The following is a 20936-nucleotide window of genomic DNA, read 5'->3' on the forward strand; positions in this document are numbered from 1 at the left end:
CCTCAGAACATGGAACACTATCTAATAACATTCAGTGTCCTGTACAGCAACCCTGGAATTCAAATATATCCAGATAAAATTCAGAGAGAATTTTCAAGGAATACTTTGGGTTGAAAGGGACTCTGAAGACCATACACTTCCAACCCCACTGGATCAGGCTGCCCAGGGCCTATCCAACCTGGCCTAGGACTCTTCCAGGGATAGGCGGAATTTGTTGTGACCATTTAAGAGCTGTATAGCTTAAAAATACATTATTGTTCCATTAACAGACTTCATGTCAAGAACAAGCTGAATTTATTTCCAGAAGAGGCAATAAATAAACTGGATTCAACAAGCACATTTGCCATAGCAAATGTTTGTGTATGTTGACAGGTATTTAAAAAAAACCTCTAAAATACTACATCCAGTCTGAATAAAGATCTAGTCACACACTTATCTTTAAGTCTTCAAAATGATTATGAAGTACTGTTTTACTAGAGATGAATTGCAAAATTCGCATTTTTTTTCCAAAACCTCCAAACTTACTCTTCTGAACCATTTTCCATTGTATATAATGAATCTGTAATCATTCATTCTGGCATGAAGTAACACAGATTGCTTAAAGTCCAGATACACAGAATGTTAAGAAACCTGTATTGGAACGGATTGCTGAGCTGTGTATACACAATATTTGTAAGCATATAGAGTGTAGTAAAATGAGATTTTATAACTGAATTATAGATAATATCTGCAGAACCTCTGCATACACACAACAGGTTTTTCAGGGAATTATTGAATATAAATTCATGCCAATTTTGTAAGGAAATTCTGCACATCACCAAATTTCTACTTCCAGCCATCCTGCATGGATGTCTCACATCTCAGTTCAAGCTTAGCCTCACAGCTTTGGAAAACGGTATAAGGGAAATCAAGTCCCCATTAGTATGAGTTGTTCCAGCACATACACAAGGCAGTCACACAGTTGGGCAACCGTCCTGTGTAGACTACACACAGCTGTGGCCAAACCTGTCCAGAGCAGTGCCATTTCCTTGCTCCTTCATTGGTATTTTTTGAAATGCATTCAGGTGATGTTCACCCAGAAATATCAAAGACCTCCTCTCATCCTGGTCCAGATGCACACAGCAATTCAGCAGTTACGCTCACTTCCATCACAGAACAAACACTACCACTGGACCTGGCATAATCCCAAAAACCCTTCTGAGATCTGCACCATCCACACACACAATGGAATTTTTATCATTTCACTGTGCGTGTCCCAGAAAAGGCACCGGAACACAACAACCTCAAACATACTTAGCAGTGTTCTTCAAGAGGTATTTGAATTTATATCGCAAGTCAAAGACAGAAGTGCACAGCATTACAGAGAGATCCTTAGCAATTCTGGCCTGAAAATATAAGAGAGACAGAGTTTTAATGCTTTAACTATCCTGCTTTCAGTAAGTTAAAAATCAACCCACAGACTTCCCTGAAAAAAAGAACATAATTTTCTGTTCTCCCTGGACAGATATACACATCACAGAAATAAGTACAATTAATTCAACAGAACACAGCTGGTGGTCTCTTTTCAAAAGGCACACAAGGAATTTGTAAGCACTGAGATTCAATTACTCCTCATTTCTAGAAATACTCATCTATCAGACTGGAAGTTACTAGCAGCACTGCCCAAGGAAGTTCATAGTTAGGCTATCAGCACTGCAATCACAAACAGAAAGCATGGGTTTCCGGACTGCCAAATTTATCCTCTCCTGAATATGAAATATCAATTAACATCAGCAAAAGTCATTCAAGTGATGGTTCTATTTAAAGAAAAAGCTTAACCACAAGCTTGTATATGTCAGATCATTAACACAGCATTTGTCAGCAGCAGCCCAAAAACTGCAAATATCTCACCATCTAAGCAAAGATTTTCATTCAATGGAAGTTCTTATTCAAAATTTTGCTAAATCAAGGAATTGTAATGGTATTTTTAAAGATATATAAAAATAAGATCTTAGGACACTGATTTGTGAAATTCAGAAAACCTAATTATTCTTCAATGCCCTGTATATCATAAGAAGAGATTGTTTTATTTTGCAAACATGCTCTCAAATATGACAGACCATTTAGAAATTTGTACAATACAAACTGTTTCACATAACAGTATCTAACCTAATCTGGTTAAACAGTAGCAGTGTAGCTATGCTATCATGACACTGCTTGAGTTATTAAAACCCTTTTCCATAGAGCTAATTATCCTGACGAATGAATCATGCAGGCCCAATCAGAAGTGGGAGTATTCACCATGGTACAGGATTGTGCCATGCAGATGTAAACTTAGCTGTGATGAGTAACAATATACTGAAATAAACCAGTATAAAACTTTTTCAGACACTGAACTCTAAAAAACACAAAACCCCAGTGTCATTTTCCTGACAATATCCACGCAAGTGCCTACTATTTTTGCACAATAGTCTTTAAGCCTCAAAAATGGTATTTCCTAAATGTGATACACAACTTCCATTGTTCTAATTTTTATTTGTTAAATAAAAACTAAGTTCTTCATTAACAGTTATTCAAAATCTTAGCTTTAAAATCTGAAGATTAAAAAGAAAAAAAAAAGATCCTTGGTCAATGATGAAAAATTTATCAAGCAACTTTTTTTTTTTTTTTTGTGTCAAGACAAATAATTTCCATCATAAGGAATTGCTGGTGAAGGCAGAATAACAAAATCAGTAAATAAATAAGTATTGTGATTGTGCAAAACACAGAATGTCCTTGACGTTCTTAAAGCCCTGATTCTTGAGTAGTTGTCCTTTACTGTGTGAACAGTGCTCATTGTAAGATTTAAACAGGACAGTAAGTTTCACATATGCTGTGTCCAGGATGGTTTAAATCTGGAGTGTAAGTCAGGCTTCCCTTCTAGCATAGTGTTCCACGTTAAGACAAAGATATAGGAGAGCTTTTATTCTGAATTTAGCAGCATATTCAAAGACAAAACACAGTCTGAAAATATCCATTATTTTTCAGGGACTGAATATACAACAATTGATGTATGGCTCATTCTATCCAAAAAGCTTCTATTTCAAAATAATTTGCTTGAATAAATATTATTTTGTAGTGTTTATAATAAACTACAAAGGATCTGGAAATAAAACTGTTAATAACTCTATATTGAAAAGAACTTGATAGCAAAGAACTTCGTGCTGAGGGCTCTCAGGACCACCTAATCCTGTAATTGAGTTTCCAGTTGTGATGCAGGAGAGCAACTTACAATTTCTTAAGCGCTGCCTACAGTGTTGAAGAAAACAGACTAAAAATACATACAATAGCTAGCAATAATAAGACACAGGAATGCCAGATCCTTACATACACTCTATTTAACAATGATATACACAAGTTTCCATGACAACAGTGATACAATGATAAAAACATCTTCTTCCATCATCCACTGAAAAATACACTTCTGCTTGTATCATTGATGAAGCAGCAAGCACCTAATTTAGAAGTGTCGACATGCATTTGGCAACATACTTTTACATTCAAAGAAATGCACACAATATTTTTACAGAATTTTATTGAATAACTGAATGAGATTAAGTTGATTCATTATCTGGCAATTTTTTTTAGCCTCCAAATCAAGTTACATAAAACTTTACCTCTTGCTTTAGTCTCTGCCTACAGCATAGCTGCAAAACATCAGCTTAAAAATTTTATTCCCTGCAGAAATCTTCACATATCAAATACAAGCCCATCGAGCACTTCACAAAGAAACAGTGCATACTGCAGCAGACATACACATCAGAAGTTTTACAAGAGTGCAACCTTATTCAGGCCCAAAGAATAGGCTGTTATACCTGAAAACTCAACACTCTTCCAATTGTCAGAATTCAGCACGAACGTTACCTCTCTTCTCACTACCTTTCAAAAAATCAACAGACCAGCACTTTTGCTACAACCATAGAAAATCAGGAGCATTAATAACATTAGTTCTCACTGAATTCCACATGATTTAAAGTAAGATTTTCTTTTGTCCTATTTTTAAATTATCTTCATTTTTGCCATCATTCAAACAAATATTTATCTGCATATATGTAAATGTTATTATATTTAGTTTTGCACTTCCATCGTATGCTTTCACACTAGAGCACTCTCTTCTACACTGCACTGTTTTCTTCAAGTGTCTTACTGTTTCCTTCTCCACATAACTGTTGTCATTCCTGGAATACAATTACCCTAGTAAACAATTCCACTGAAATTAGGGGAAGTTTACTTGGAGCTACCTGGATACTCACATTTTTAAGTAAGCATAAGTCTCATGAAAACTGCCACCAGAATACATAAAAGAAGTTCTCAAATTTTACTATGGGAAATAATAGTTCCTATAACTTAATAATACGAATTTAGCCCTGCATTGCTCTTCGTGTAACACAGTACACCTAAATTATCGTATTAAAAGTACACTGAACTACATTTCTTCAAATCAAGGAAAGCTAATGCCTGCAACAAGTGAAAAAGTGCAGCAAGTATCCTCTGAGAAAGGCAAAAGATATACTTATACCAAGTGTTTCATACATCACAAATTATCCAGAAATTCTGCCCTAGGGCAAGATCTCTTGTTGCCATTAATAACATTAAAAAACAGTAAGTGCTTTATCTGGTACACTTTATCCTTTTTACAGCTTCAGGTGGATAACATTGTTAAGAATTTTATAAATAGAGGAGTAGAGCCTTTGACAGGGCTACAGACACAAGGTAACAAGTCCTCTCCCTGTCTGTATGCATCTGAGGGCTGGGCTGTTGCCCGGGATAAATGAGAGCAGCCATGGCTCTAGTGGTTGCAGCTGGATGACCTGCTCTTGTCCTCACTGCTGACCCACAGCACCAGATAAACCCAGAACAGCCAGGGACTGGGATGTGTGGCAGGAGTTATTCAGAGAACAAGCTGCTTCCTTAGAACATCTGGAATTTTTTAGAGAATTCAGGCCTACTCTACAGAATTGCTACTTGCTATACATCTGATGATTCATGACCATCCTATAATTCAGCTTTACAAGCTAGAAACAAGGAGCCATGAAGTAAAGCAGCACCTCTACAGTAAGAAAGGAAGCCTGTGAAGAACCTACATTTCTCCTCTCCCAGCCCTACAATTCTAATGCTGGTACCAAGCTTTTTAGTGCCATCTTACCCAGTTCTTTTTCAGTTGTTTTTCTGTCAAGTCATTTCCAGCATAAACTAACTTAGTTTCTACTATTCCACCTACAGTACTGTCACCGGTTTGAAGATTTTAAAACAAATTTTAGAGTTAATAAAGCTATAAAAGTAATAAAAGAAAAAGTCAGAGAAGAACAGAACAGTCTTTAACTTTGGACTTCATACTGAATTATAATTAGCAAGCAACTAGGTTAACATGCGCCATTAGAATGGTTAGAATAACAGTGTAGGTACTTGTTATGCAAATTAATTTGAACACGGGTAGCAGCCATTTGGCATGAAATGAGTAAAATAACCTCTCTGAAAGCTGGGCATATAATCCTTCCTTGTCTTTTGAATCCTAAATTAAAGTTATATTATGACGTTCTTATACTGAAATAAAAAGACTAGGTAATACTAGAAAGTAACTTCAAGTCCTGTTGGGTACATTTCCATATAAACTGCATTTTTGGTAATTTTTTTTTTCTTTTATATACAAACCATCACAAGAGAATTAATCTATGCTGGGTCCTAAGGCCTAGCTTTGAAGAGCTTTTAGTCATTTTATCTCTCCAGTGATCTCATGGGAAGTCTGAGCCTGCCTTTCAGCAAAAAGCCCTCCAAAGCCCAAGGCTGCCTCTAGAATTATATTTGCCTTCAGGTCTGTGGTAAACGTATTTTGGCAGCTTTACACTACAGACAAAGAAATTTCTCAATCTCATCAGAAAGTGTAAGCAATAATGATAATCTGTAATACAAAACTGCAAACCCCAAGGGCAGGAAGTGCCTAATCTTATATACATGTATGGTATTCTGCAGCCACAGAAGTTATTTCCACATTTCATTGCCTTTTAATTTTTTTAAATCAACTCTTTGCAAGATGGAGATGAAGCTCCAATAAGCTTGTCGGAATTCAAAATGTCAGACTCAGATGCCCTAAACTTATATTTTAATCCTGGATATTACACCCTGTACAGCACAGTACTTGATAAATGCTACCCACAGGGTTGGGGGTTTTATTGCTGTTTTTGTTTGTTTGTTGGCAGAAATTTCTACAGTTACAAAATAAACAGGTTAAAAAAAAAAAAAGTATCAGTGTCTTGTCAATCTCGTTTTTGTCCTAATGTTATTTTCCCATCATCATTAAATGCACAAAGCGCCTTTGCAGTAGGAACCAGAACACAGTCACTCCATCCCTTTTGCCTGACAACCACACCACTCAGACACAGCCCCACTCCCTCTTGAGGCCTCTGACCCATGAACCCTCTGATCCTTTCTACACCATAGCACAACTTCAGCAATATGCCTGACAGGACCCCCAACAAAGCCAGGATTAGGCCACCCATCTGTGAGCTCGAAGATATTCAGGGCTGGAAGCAGGATCTATCACTTCTTAGATGAATGTCATCACAGTTGAACCAAGGAAAATGGTCCCAAGTCTTCCTTAGTCTAAACACCAGCCCTGTTTTAGAGCAAACATTTTGCCAGGCAAACAGATGCAATTGCAGGGGGGCAGAGAGGCTCTATATCACATGCAAAGGCTTTGGATGGGATGGAAGCAACAGGCAGCCAAGGAACAGTTTGGAAGGAGGATGCTAAATACTGACACAGTGATGGAATAGCTCTGTATGATTCGCTGCACTCTTCTCGGACACCTTGTCACACAGTTGCAAAAATAGCATTCTGGACCACATTCACTTTAGCATCGAAAGCTTTTGTGGGTATCACAGTCTCCACCTTCTTAATTTAAGAAGTCAGATTATCTGACTTCAGTTTACATCACAACTGCAGAATTTTCCTAATATCACAATTTCTGTAACAATAGACCAGAGAGACCAGCCTGAGTAGTTTTTCAGAAAATTATCTGGGTAACTTCACGACTTAAGAGATTCATGCAGATATCATTTAATCAGACTACCAGCACTGAATATCAAATTAAGAGACCAAAATTTAAAAAATGCAAGTTAGATGGTAACACACACTGATAGACACACAAAAATATAATAATAATCAGTTAATTGCCATATACATATACTGTTAGATGCTTTCAAGGACAGTGCCAACCACACTACGTGAAACAGTTAACCACCTTAAAACTAAGGCTAGGAAAGAGATTTCCCCTGGAAGAAACATGTTTTGAGTCACAACTTTTAAGAAGCAGAACTTCTGAAGTCCAAACAATTAAGAAATTACATATAGCTCTTATATACTATCATAATCCAAAGTAAAAAAAAAAGCAAGTCAGAGAAAATGACAAAGCATTTTAAGTCTGCTCTCAGGTTTAATGACCATGAATGATAAGGCCTCTGTCTCATCTTGAGTCAAACAAAATACTAAGATTTGAACAGATAAACATCAATTAGCTTTTTTTGTAAAGATGCTTCTATCTGAAAGGCTGAGACCTGGGTCTGTTCAGACTAGAAAAAAGAAGACTCAAAGAGGATCTGATCCACATCTATAAATATCTAACGAGCAGGAGGCAAAGGGTCAAGGCTAGATACTTCTTGGCAATGTGTGGTGATAGGACGAGGGGAAATGGCCACAAACTGAGGCATAGGAAGTTCTGCACAAATGTGTGTGGGAACTTCTTCACAGTGAGGGTGACAGAGCACTGGTACAGCTGCACAGAGAGGTGGTGGAGTCTCCTTCTCTGGAGACATTCAAGACCCACCTGGACGCCTACCTGTGCAACCTGGGCTAGGAAGCTGCTTTGGCAGGGGGTTGGACTCTATGATCTCTAGAGGTCCCTTCCAACCCCTACAATTCTGTGATTCTGTGAACTGTCATCTTGGTTCCAACTCTGACTTAATAGATGTACATATACAAGTTATGCAAGCAGATAAGTGAATTTTGCTCACATGTAGAAATCTAGATTAATATGTAATTTATCCAATTTAATCAAGATTTGTTAGACTAAATTTTGTTTGCCTCTACTTCCTGTTCAAGTTTATCAGGCTTTTCTGCTTTGCCTTAATTTGAAAAGCATAGAAATTCTGTTGTGAATTGTTTCTGTTTCTGTAAATGACTTCCAGACAACATAATATGGATATTCCTCATAGGTTTTCTGTCTGCAACAAATTATAACTCATTTTGCTGAAGACTCAGATTAATGATGTACCTTAATCGACCACTTAACCATTGTATTCTAGCCAGAAAAGAGAGGACTTTTTAAAAATAAACAGATACTAGGTTTTAAAAATAATTAAAATGATGCACATAGCTATCTAAAATAGATAGCCATCATATTCACATCAATAATGACCACATGAAATTGTGCCCTAGGAGATTAGTTCTTCCAAAGTGGGATTATGTTTAAGACTAAACATATGACAGATTCTCTACTATACAAGAACCTTTTGCATAAAAATGGTAGAATCTGCAATTAGTAGAAAATATTAGAAGTGCTCAGTACCCATTATATTACTGCTCCCAATGTAAAATAGTGTAATAGGATTAGCATCTGAATCATATTTGAAGAAACAACAGCTTAGACGTTTTCTGTGTTTCAATATTTAGTTTTTAGTCAAAAGCATGAATATTTGCCCGTAGAATGCAAAGACTGTGTTAATACGTCTTAACATTTCCTGACTTCTTTTATTGAGTAAATAAGATATAGAGCCATAAGATGGGATCTTTTCAGGCAAACTGCAGAGATCCAGAGCTGATACGTTCTAAAAGTGTAATCAATATATGTATTACAGATACAGAAAACAGGATCTTTTTTGAGTTTCAGAGAGCTTGAAAAAACAGACTGAAGTTATCTAAACTTCAAAAGCAATTAGATATAAATAGAAGATAAAAATCTAAGTTAACAGTCAAAACCCAGGTTTCCTTCTTTTACAGAACTGCTACATGGTTTAGTCTACCACATTCTGAACTGCACAATAATACCCTGCCAAAAGCAGTATATGTGCTTATTGGTATGGAAAAAAGTCTACTCGTATTCTCTATCCATGGGAAAAAATAATGTGGAACTGAACATTGTTCCTCTATCACCTGTTATATACTGAAATAAACATTATTTGTGCCAATCCATATCTAAATTGGAAAAGACCAAAAGATTTTCACATTTTTGCTCATTATGAAAAAGAATATAAAGGTTTTGAATCAAATTATGTTCAATATGGTCTGTCATTATTTAAGATTTATAAAGGTGTAGAAATATCTTCCTCTACATCACTTGTTCGAAGAAGTCAGACAATCAGAAGTCTGTAGATCCCAGCTACAATTTGACAGCCCCACGTTCTGTCATATGGTGTCCCAGTTTCCCATCATCTCTCCTCAGGACACCTACATCTTTCAGTTAATTTTTTTTTTAAGAAAGAGCTTTGTCTTTATAAATAACTAAGAATTGTTTGTTCAAAACATATCAGCATGAAGAATTTGTTCTGTATTTACTCTGGGCAGTCTGGTGGAATGAGAGTTCAGAATGATGGACGGTGTTTGGAATAAAGAGAAAAATTGAGTGAGAGTTGACAGTAGAGTTTTTCTTTTATTCACAGTGAATATTAATGACTTCTGTTCAGTCTTTCATCAAAAATTCATTCAGAATGCTGTGTTACTGGAAAAAAAATGCTCTTCTTGGAGAGACATAGCCATGTCACTGCTGAATCAGAAGCTGGCAACACCTATAATATATATTTTTTAGTGTATGTTTGTCCTTTGAATAACTCTTTCACATAGTAAGATGAAATAACGTGCTCTCCATACCCCAGCTTATGATTTTGAAAATGTTGTGTCTTTGCACCCATACTTCAAAAACTCAACTGGAAAAATACAAAGTTACAAAGACAGTTTAAGACAAGAATGACTGTGGATGGCAAACAAATACTGCATTAAAAATGGTAAAAATTAAAAAAAAAAAAGAAAGAAAGAAAGAGAAAGAAAACACAGATACAGGAACATAGAAAAGGAAGTATTTCATCACCAGGAACAGTCCACAGCCTTACCATACACCATGTATTTTTTTTTCTTTTATTTTCCACATCTATTGCCACTATTTTGAAATGGTGCAATGTACTGTGTTGAAGTTAATTTTCAGTCATGTTGTTCTATTCCCTGCCGTAGACTTGTTTTAACTGCCAAATTCATCTGTAATGACTGATTTTTCTGTGCAGGTGAAATGGTTTGTTAAAGGCTGTATTTACATGAGGCGACGTCTCCTGCACACATTTTTCAATTCCTTTTAGTATTCTATCCACCTTAGCTTTATATTTTTCCCAGAAACAAAAACATTTTTCTGGGATAGTGGTTAAAAAGATGTTAATTTTTCCTACAACAGTTGCAGCCACATGATTTCCTCAAGACAACTGTGGTTTCTCATTCAGTTTTCCAACCTCCATTCACTAGTGGTGCTTGGCTGCACAAAGCTATCACTATCATTTAGGATTTATGGAAGGAAAAAAAAAAAAAAAACCAGAAAAGTTGGCAGAGTAAATCTTGCCTTCTGAGACCTAGAGCTGAAAATGTTTACAGAGGCCTTCATACAAAAGCAATTCAGGATGTCAGGATGACTGTTATGCTCATCCTGCCTCAGCCTTCTTATCCTATCTTCAGTCACTGGATACCCTAAACACAGCTAAGTTCCTCCTGGACAGATTGAAAGAACCTTTGGAATCATCAGCCTCCTGCTTCTCTTTTCCAAATTCATTTAGTCTGAGCATAGCCCTCAGGCTATGTCATACTATTCCACTCCCAGAAAGCATTACCATAGTCTCCAAACACCAGACCCAAGCTAATTTTGGTGAGACCACCTACACAGAAAAATTTTTGCATACCCCATGATATTGTGAAAACCAGAGCAGATCTTACAGGTCCCATTGGTAATATCGTAAGCACACAGTCTACACAAATGCAAGGCTTATATGGCAAAGAGCTGAGAAGGGTGAAAGGGAAGAAAGGTCAGCTCCTGCAAAACTGCTAAGATGAAGACAGCTACAGTGAAAATTGCAAATTCATCTTCCCATGCCTCCCACAGATTAACCTCTTATTTGTTCTCACCTCATAGCCATTTCTCTACCACTGCTATCTTTGCACAGACTCCACATGTGTAAGACCCCTTCCATTTGAGCTGGAGCACACTCTCTCTGGGTACATGAGAGTTTGATGAGCCCAATCTTTAAAAATTCTTTACACACCAAATATACTCCACAGCAAAGCCAAGCAGGGTAGTTCAATCCCAGTAAGTCTTCTTGTCAATGACCATTCACAGGATGTCCCTACTAAGCAGATGCTGGGATACGGTAGGACAGTTTCTTCCCATAAATAAAGACTGATCATAGCAAGAGCAGGTTACATTAAGAAAAACATGCCACGGAGCTCAGCTGAGTTCCTACTTTCCTACCTATGACAAGTAGTGTCAAAAAGCTATTTCTGGCAGACAAATTCCTAATAAGGGAGAGGGTAACTACTTGAAATGGAAATGCCTAACTAGTAAAACTAAATGAAAGAAATCAGAAACTGCTGACAGCTTTTGACATGGAAAAGAAATGCAGTCACCATCAATGAAGAGCAGGACTGCTTTCGAGGGTTTGTTAGTTTTAGAAGAGATCTTGCTTACCATTCTTTGGAACAACAGTTAAATAATGCTTAAAAATATACTACTAAAGAAAGTTTAGTGTTAAAGAAAGTTTAGTGCATATCTGTCTTTAATTCTTACCAAGTTACCAGATGATTACACTCAAACTGGAATATCAAAATGTAGCATATGTTGGTTTGGCTGGCCATCACTATTTTCAACAAAAATACTATCCTGGCAAGTACTCATTCAAGTTCTTTTAGTAAATCACATGAAATCTCGGAGAGAATATAACTAAATCACGGCGAATACTAAAGAACAGTCAGAGTGATACTGTGATTTAGAGGTATTTAATCTGTCACATTGTACTATTTAAACAAAAAGAATCAGAGATGGTACTTCTCGTTAACAACGACTGCCTTCAATTTAAACAAAGAAAATTCAGATTGTAGTTCTTGTCACATTTAGTGCTTCCTGGGTACATCCTGTTACAATGCACAAATAAAGCATTAGGTCAGGAAGAAACAATATTTATATTAGCATAATGTTAACCCAATAGCTTTTCCTCTTACTCCATCTCTCTCTCCCAGCTTTCAAGCATATGCTGAATCTTTAACTACTCATTTTCTCACTGATCATTCTTCAACAAAATAAAAAAATAATAATTAAGTCTGAAGGCTATGAATCAAGAATGCTTCAGTATCATCACTATATCTCTGGATACAGTTAATTTTCCTTTTATTTTTTTTTAAAAACAGGAGTTGCGGTACAATTGTACTAATATGGCACAGAAGTGGTTACCCATCAGTAACACAAATTGCTTTAAAACTAGACTATTCTTCTCCCTTCAAAACAGGAATGTTTTCTCTAACAGAAACAAATTTTGTTTATATAAAATATTCACTACTGTACACTGATACTAGGACTCTGTAATGATTACTGAAATTTCTTTAAGTTACACTTTTCCTCTAGGCATTAGTAATAACATTTTAGTCTTTCCTACAGAAATGCCAACAGATACCAAATGTGACTGAAGAAATGACCACAGACAGACAAAGCCAACTGAAAGGTCATTAAAGTCACAAAATACTTTAAAAGAAATGTTCAATTTTATTCATAATTCAAAAGATTGGAGAAATATGGTTAATACTAATACTATTGGAAAGGCAACCAAAAAACCTTATGATTTTACTCAAGGCCACATTAAACTGGAGTTGTGAACAAAAACTTGTATCAGTGACTTCAGAATGAACTGATTTTTTCATGAGTCACAGGATTAAAAAGGGCTGTCAGGGGAAGTCAGAGTCTGTCTGGAAACATATAGTCCCTGCCAAGTGAGACATTAATTCTCAGATCTCCATGCCATCCCTGCGCCTCTTGACCTGCCCTGGCCTTTCCCACACCACATCTACAATTTAAGCTGGTCAGTGGCTGGCCCAAGGGGACTCCTGGCAGCAGCCCAGCATGCTGGGTGCCACACAGCTCAAATCAAGGGCACAGCCATTCTGGGGCACAAGCAAACAAGGAATAAGATGACTTTATCTTCTGCACATAACACTTTGTACAAAACAATCAGAAAGTTTAGGAATGCTACCCTTCCATTGAATTAGGTCAAAATAAACAGTTTCAAAGATATTAAGAGTGAGTGTCAAATAAGGAGAACGGACAATACAATTTCTAAAGGTGAGCAAAAAAAGAAAAAGTTGTCCCAAAGAGACATATAGGCACAAAACAATCGGAGTTCAGATTAAAAGAAACCAATCCTGAAAACTTTTAGACAAAAGACCACTGTGATGCATATTTCTCCCCTTTTGGTCTGTCAAAAATCTTAAAACTTCATATAGTAATTACTGCATCAAAATAAATAGCATGAATATACAAATGTACTTTGCTGTAATTATATCTAAAAACCAAAAGCTCAAATCTAATTACAAGGTTGTGCTTATTTTTTAATGATTTAATAGATGTTGACCTGTCAGTAACAGGGACCATATCAGTGCTAGATGGAATACTAAGACAGATGAACTTATTCCATCCATTCTGATTACTGCTGTTTTGGATTTTTTTTTTTTTTTTGCTTGGAAAAACAAGAGAAACTTACTTCTTGTATCATAGCCCTCTCATCAGTCAGCAATCTCAATCTATATCCATTCATTTTCCAGTATTTTCTTTGAAAAAATGTATATACATTTAATAAAGAGGAAATTGAACTCATGCTTCTAATTCTGCTTGGAGTTCAGTTTTTTTCCATCTGTAGACATTTCTACAACTAACAGCAGAATACAGAATAAATCTATATTCTTATATACAAGTTTACACATCAGCTGAGATCACATTCTCTTTAATTACAGTGATTTCTACATAACCACGATTCTGTCAAAAATTATTCAAGAACAGAATACAGCCCAGGCATCTTTAGAGTAACTTGCAGCATTTTACTAAGTTGCTTCATCTTTGGAAGGTGGAAAATATTGTTTTATCCTAAATTTAGGAATTACACAAGATGTCTTCTTTGTACATCCCAGGTTTTTATAGTGGAGTTTTTATGGCTACAGTCCTACAACAGGCTCCATACAGGTAAATATCTGCCTGCATGTAAAGTAATAAAGATTTCATGGTACAGGCAAAAAAGTACACCCATATGAATTTCATCACAGTAGTCATGTTTAACACTAAAATCAAAATTGCATGCAGTAGGAAATGATAAATGCAAATTATCTATCTAACTTAGAGGAAAAAAATGCACATATATTATTTATGTTTACTAGAAATTGTCACTAATATTTTGAATAAACCAGGGATTGCTCCATATAAAGAAACAGACCAATTTGAGCCCCTTTAGAAATATAGTGCACATTCTACTTAAACAAGTAGCAGATCATACACAAGTCATAGAAAACATGACTTGCATTTTGCAACAGTTACATGAGAAACAGACAGATAGCCAACCAGCAGGGACATTAAGAGGCAATCTCTGACCATACAGAAAATAAAAGCCTTATGCACACTCCCAATTCGAGCTCAGAATAAAAAAATTATTTGTCTCCTAAGAGAAAATGTTTCACATTACAAACATGAAGCAATCAATGTATCAATGTTTGCTACCAATTCCATAAAAATTATCATCTTTATACTTTCTAAGGGGAAATCTGTATCACTACAGGCAAATTGGTAACATGGGGTCTACACAAACATTTATTGCCACTGCAAGAGTTGTATTCTTACTACCGTGTCTCAACACATCCTCAGACCACTTCCTCTCTCTTTCTGAAGTACATTTTAATTGTACAGATTCAATACTCATCCACATAATCTGAACACTAATCTTTTGAAAATCACACTGCAAAAAACACTTGATGAAAAGGTAATTTGCATGAAAATGCCAAGAGACTCATACAAAATGGTAATTCACATACCAAAACAAAATTATGAAGTGTCTGCAAGATGAATTGCTCCCATTATCTGAGAGAATTAAAAACCAGATTATAACAAGACAATTTTTCTCTGTAGCAAAGTACACTGAAATTGCAGATTAACAACTTAAGAAGTTTAATGCAGTTCCCATATTATCCCACATATTACCCTTGAACTGTCCAATTAAACAGTGTATTTTTATTCTGTAGTACATATAGCTGGCACAAAAGAAAAGTCAAAGAAGCAACCTTGTTTCTTAAAATCCTGTTTTTGCAACTGAAGGATATGAATTGTCTATTCATGTCAACTTTTTTAATTTCACCTTTTAAATTTTGAATTTTTAATTTCACTTTTTTCTTAATTCTTCATGAAAAGAAGAAAAATGGAAATGCTTTTTTCCTAAAGTTTATCTTTTTCTTATAATTGTAGTTTTAAAAATTCAGAAAATTTGAAAGACTGAAAACTTTTATTTGTCTGAGCCACTCACATTGCTCCCAGGCTCTTACAGAAAGGGACAAGATTATCATCTCCAATCTCACCTTTAGTGAAATTTTCTCCACACATAAAGCAATTGTAATAGCTTAAACTGAAATTTAAATTAGTTCTGTCAAACCTTTGGCCTGGTGGCTCTTTAATCGCTGTCATCAGTATGAGGAGTACTTTTGCTACCTACCTCACTAGTTTCCTCACTCCTCCTATCTAGTATCAAACATATGAGTGAAGTTTCACAGTTCAATTATACCAATTCAGAACTTCATTGTCATTTAAAAGAGCAATTCTGACCTCCCACCTTGCCACATGACAAGTGTTAGCTTCCAGCATGGATGGATGAGCACATACCCTGCGCTGTCACATCAGGCAGTTGTAGCATCTTTTTCAAGAGCAGCATAGTGGCATATCAACTCCAAATGACTGTCAAACCACAGCCTGAAATACACTGCCAGTCACAAGCCTTCTTTCTATGTAAAAAATGACCCAGTGATTCATTTTTATAAATTTTGTTCTTTGCCTTCCCTAACTCCTGGAAAGTGTAGGTAAACCCCTCCTGAACCTATCACTCTTAGCAGCAGAATGTAAATGTTAAAAAACATATTATAATCAACACATATCCACTGGAATTCCATCAATACTGGTTAATAAAAACAATTTTCCCACTTGCAGCAGAACAGCATAAACTTCTGCTCACATGCTGATACAGCAGACAGAAGAAATAAGTGAATACATTAAAATGAATTGAAAGGTCAAAAGAGAAAGTGAGCTCAGGACAAAAATCTTCAGTTACCAATGAGCAGTGATTCTGGGCACACCAGCTTTGAAGAGGAGTTGTTTTTAACATTTGTTCCTTTCCAGACTCTACAGTTGCCCCAGATCTGCTGGGTTCACTGAACAGACCTTAAGAAATAGTAATTCTTGAACATCACAGACGCTGTTCATCTCTGTGGAAGCCCTTCATCATGCATTATACCTTGCTTAACTCCTACATAGTCACTGGAATTTCAAAGGAGGAAGTCAATTATTTATGTGCTGAAAGACCCAACAACAGACTATGTAGAGAAGGCCTTCCAGCATGTTATTCCTCCAGTTCTCCTGGGTCTTGCAGTCAGCAAAGATTATAAACAAATGAAAGTAAAGCATATGCACTGGCAAGAAAAGAACGTTGGACATTTTAAAGACTAGATACTCTAGTGAAGTTAGGGATATGCTAAGATAGCAAGTCAAGAGAAGCAAGCTTCAATAGAAGCAAGACTCATTTTCCGTACACTGCAAGCCACAGTGTGAGCATGGAGAAGGCACACACAAAATGTGTAAAAGACAGCAGGACTAATAGATTGCCATAGAAATGGGAAAAATACCAGGATTTAGCAACTCTTCAACAAATGAGAGCATATCTTTTTCATACAGATGTACACTCTGTTTGCAGCTTGCCTGCCCCTTTCTCTCACAACACTGTATTTTTCATTTCAAAGCCCTTCACTGAATCCAAACTATTGATCCAGGTTACATATATATGTATATATATATATGTATATATATATAGGTTAAATATGCATATAGGTATATGCATATATATAATACATATATATATATACACATATATATGTATTCATCTGAGGATTGTAAAGCAGTCCAGCAGAGAACAAGAATCTACAAACACTGTGCAGAAGAATAAAAAATGGCTCAAGACCTCTCACATACATGGAAGAAAACTATTGTTGGTCCCAATCATAATTATTTTGATGCTGAGCTAAGCAAGACAGTAACATTGCATTTAAGATCTCTCCTCTTTGTAGTATCTACAAGTATCTGATCCAGGCCATATCATCTCTAGATAAAATCTTACCTCCATTTTGCTGTCTTTAGGTAGCTACAAGACTTTGTCATATTTTTCTCAGGAGTGCCGTCAAGTCCCAGTTTTTGGATATCTCTCTCTTACATAAATGTCTACACACAATACTAAAGCTACTCCCTTCTCACAGTTGAAAAAATAGCTGGAACTTGAACAGCTTAACACTGTTCTTTCCAAAGCCCAGGGTAATTTATGTATTCTGGGGAATACAGAAGGGGAATACAGTGATTCAAAACCCATCTTGCCACATGGATACAACATTCTATTATCAGTCCTGATTCCCTGCAGTCACTGGTAAATGCATTCTTCTGCCTCTGCCCAGCTCTGCACTCACTGAACCTCCAAGATCATACTAGTTCATTTGCCCCAGTACTAAAATAAGGGAAGTAATTAACTAGAATGAAATCTAAATTTTTTCTGGTTTTCAAAACCAATTCATCTTGTGATATGTATCCTTTGTTTTCCTGTTTCATAAACGTATTATTTTCCATTACACTATAAAAAGTATGTATTTTGTGATTCTGTCTTTGACCATTTAACTCAGAATCTGAAATCACTCTGTAACAGTACTTAAATGATTGCCATGTTTCTCTTTATTTCCTGTATCATTTACTTTTGTATCTGCATCATTTACCAACAAAGGTTACATCTCACAGTCTAGAGTACTAATAAAAACATTTTAAAAGTATTTGACCAAGGATCAGCTTCTGTGGAAACCAATAAAAATATCCCCACTTGAGACACCTCTTTAGTAACAACTACATCTCGAAACCTGCCAGTCAGCCCTCTAACAGATATGCCTTGTTAATCATCGGCACTCTTTAAACAAGCAGCCATGTGTGGTCCAGATTCAAGTATCATCATGAAGGGGAATGGATATGCCTTTCTGCTTCATTCCAAATAGGCTGTAATTTTTTATATCTCCTTGATGTAATTCAAAAGAAATGTCTAATTATAAATGTAAGAAATTAAATTAAGAGTTTACTGATTTCAAATACAAATTCACATGCAAAATGCAAAGACAAATTGGAAAGGATCACATTAAAAACCATATTCCATTGCCTTAAAATAAGATTACATTGGCAGAAGTTATCTTCGTTGTAGCTAAGAACTACATCTTATAATGAATATTTATTTTAAAAACTTTATTGTTTTTACATCTGTTAGCCATTTATAATGGGCTCCTTTGCCTTTCTACATGCTTCTTATTTTGATAGGGATTTGTATTCAGTATCAATTTCTTTCCTTCTTTTACATAAACATTTTAAATTTCATATTTTAAATATATATTATATGAATGTTTTATCACTCTTTCTATATTAAGAATTTAAGAGTGTCTAGTACTAGCTCAGACCAGAGGTCCAATTGGCCTAGCGTTCTTTATTCAAGAACGGCTGCAAGCATTAGTGAGTCGCAGTGAGGACGTAGGAAATATATGATACTTCCTCCACTTATACTCTGACTCCAACTGGTTTTAGTATGGCATATTTCCTGAGCCTGGTGTGGTTTCTCCCTCAGTGGATTTTTTTCCTAAACGCTTCCCCTGTCCTTGAGCTAATATAAACTTTTTGCACTCACATGATCTTCTCATAAAAATTCCATCATTTAATGCTTTTTCACAAAGAAACAACTCCTCCTGTTTGTCTTAATTGTGCTTCTGACCAGCTTTCTTTGTTTCTAGTTCTAGTACTAGAAGATAGGGAGTGTGGTCATTCGTTGTCTACCTTCTTTACTTTGTAGATCATTCTCTAACACCTTTATAAACTCTTGTTATATTCTAAGACTGGATTCCTTCGTTCTTCTCAATGAATTTGATCAACCTTGATGCCTTTCCTGATCTTTTTGATTTAGGTGTTTATTTTAACTTGAAGATAAAAATCAGTAAAATTATACAAACAATGGGTGAATATGGGATTTTGACAGAAGGTATAATGAAGGTTTTCCTTTTCTATTGTTTTCCTATTTATTTCTAATGTTTTATTTCATTTTTTGACACATATTAATCAGTGAGATGGCATCGTCATATGGCATAATGATCAGTTCTGAGGCCATTATTTTATATACATAAACTACACATGTATTTATCTGCACTTTTAATCTTTTTCAATTTCACTGTTCAGATACTCTCTATTATAATGTTTTGGCTTTTTTTATAATCTTCATATTCTACACTTGACTAAGTGTGAAGAAGTTACAATTATCACAAAGTTGTTTCAGACACAGCTTACTCTCTTGGTCTGCTCACACATAAATAAAAACATATCACAGTCAGTTAAATTCACATTTAATTCTGCTCTCATAGGGTAAAGTTCACTGGCTTAAGAAGTCAGTTAGATTTAGAAACCTGACAGGCTTAGAAACTGTCCTGAATTAGGTTAAAATTCACACAGAGGGTGGTGATGCACTGGAACAGGTTGCCCAGGGAGGTTGTGGAAGCCCCATCTGTGGAGGTATCCAAGGCAAGGCTGGATGTGGCTTTGGGCAGCTTGGTCTGTTGGTTGGCAACCCCACTCACAGAAGTGGGATTGATGCTAGATAATCTCTGAGGTCCTTTTCAACCCAGGCCGTTCTATGTATCTATGAAAATTGGCTACTAAAATCTGCTTCCAAACAGGTATATAGGTTTCAAGTATCCCAAAGATTTTTAATGAATTTTAAAATATTTTTAGTATTAGCCAGAAAAAAAAAAAAAAAAAAAGTAACAAGCTCCTCTGGAACATTCCAAAACATTTGGGAAAACGTAAGATCATCTACATCTCTCATCTAGGACTAGCTTACCTTTAATGACCTCCTTTTCCTTTAAGAAGGAAACAGAGTAAAAGTGTCAGAGGGAAGTACGCAGATGGGAACAGTGGATGAATTACACTTTGTTCACACATCCCTTCTATGCAACCTTACATACATTCAGTTTACTGATCTGAACAGTTTACATGAGAGTTATTTTTGTGAGCCAATATCGTCAGGAAGGACATTTATAGGAAAAAATGAACAGGAGTACCATTTTTTAAAAAACATACACAGATTTCTCACTAACCAGAAAACTCTCATGTTATCAATGTTTTTAATCTTAAAGTGCATTTTCAAAGTGAAGATAAAAGGAAATTTTCCACAAAGGAATGGACTCCACATTAAAAAAGCCTTGAAAGAAGAAATGATGTTTTTTAAATTGTTTTTCAAGACAGCACAGCTTGTCACCAACTTAGCTATTAGTACTTTTATTAATAACATTTAATAATAATAAACATAATAATTACTTATTAAAGCTCCATTCTCACACTCTGTCAAGCAGGTCACCACAAAGCAGAAGACAAGGGGATTGATATCATAATTATTAGCTAATGCAACATTTTTTTAATAGAATTCTAGCAAAACCTAATGAATGTAGATATTCAGAAAATCCAGGGGGCATAAAAAGAAAAAAAAAGCAAGAGCTTTTAAAAAACTTTGATTTCCTCTATGCTGACTTAAGACTATTTCTAACCAGCCTGC

General features: G+C 35.7%; 1 protein-coding gene across 3 annotated transcripts in view; it reads right to left on the reverse strand.

Annotated features, from left to right (window-relative positions):
* NEBL (nebulette) overlaps positions 1 to 20936 on the reverse strand; it is a 239943-nt gene that overhangs the window by 89221 nt on the left and 129786 nt on the right. The window contains exon 1 of one of the 3 annotated variants that reach the window (XM_065731351.1): positions 1006 to 1134. The exons of the other annotated variants lie outside the window; for them this stretch is intronic. Coding sequence (XP_065587423.1) covers positions 1006 to 1040 — 35 coding nt within the window. The 5' untranslated portion in view covers positions 1041 to 1134. Of the gene's footprint in view, positions 1 to 1005; positions 1135 to 20936 lie in introns of those variants that run through there. 3 annotated transcript variants of the gene reach the window in all.

Source organism: Cyrtonyx montezumae, unplaced genomic scaffold, assembly GCF_038088225.1.
Source record: "Cyrtonyx montezumae isolate F1298 unplaced genomic scaffold, pur_monq_1.0 scaffold_14, whole genome shotgun sequence".
In the NCBI taxonomy this organism is placed as follows: Eukaryota; Metazoa; Chordata; class Aves; order Galliformes; family Odontophoridae; genus Cyrtonyx; species Cyrtonyx montezumae.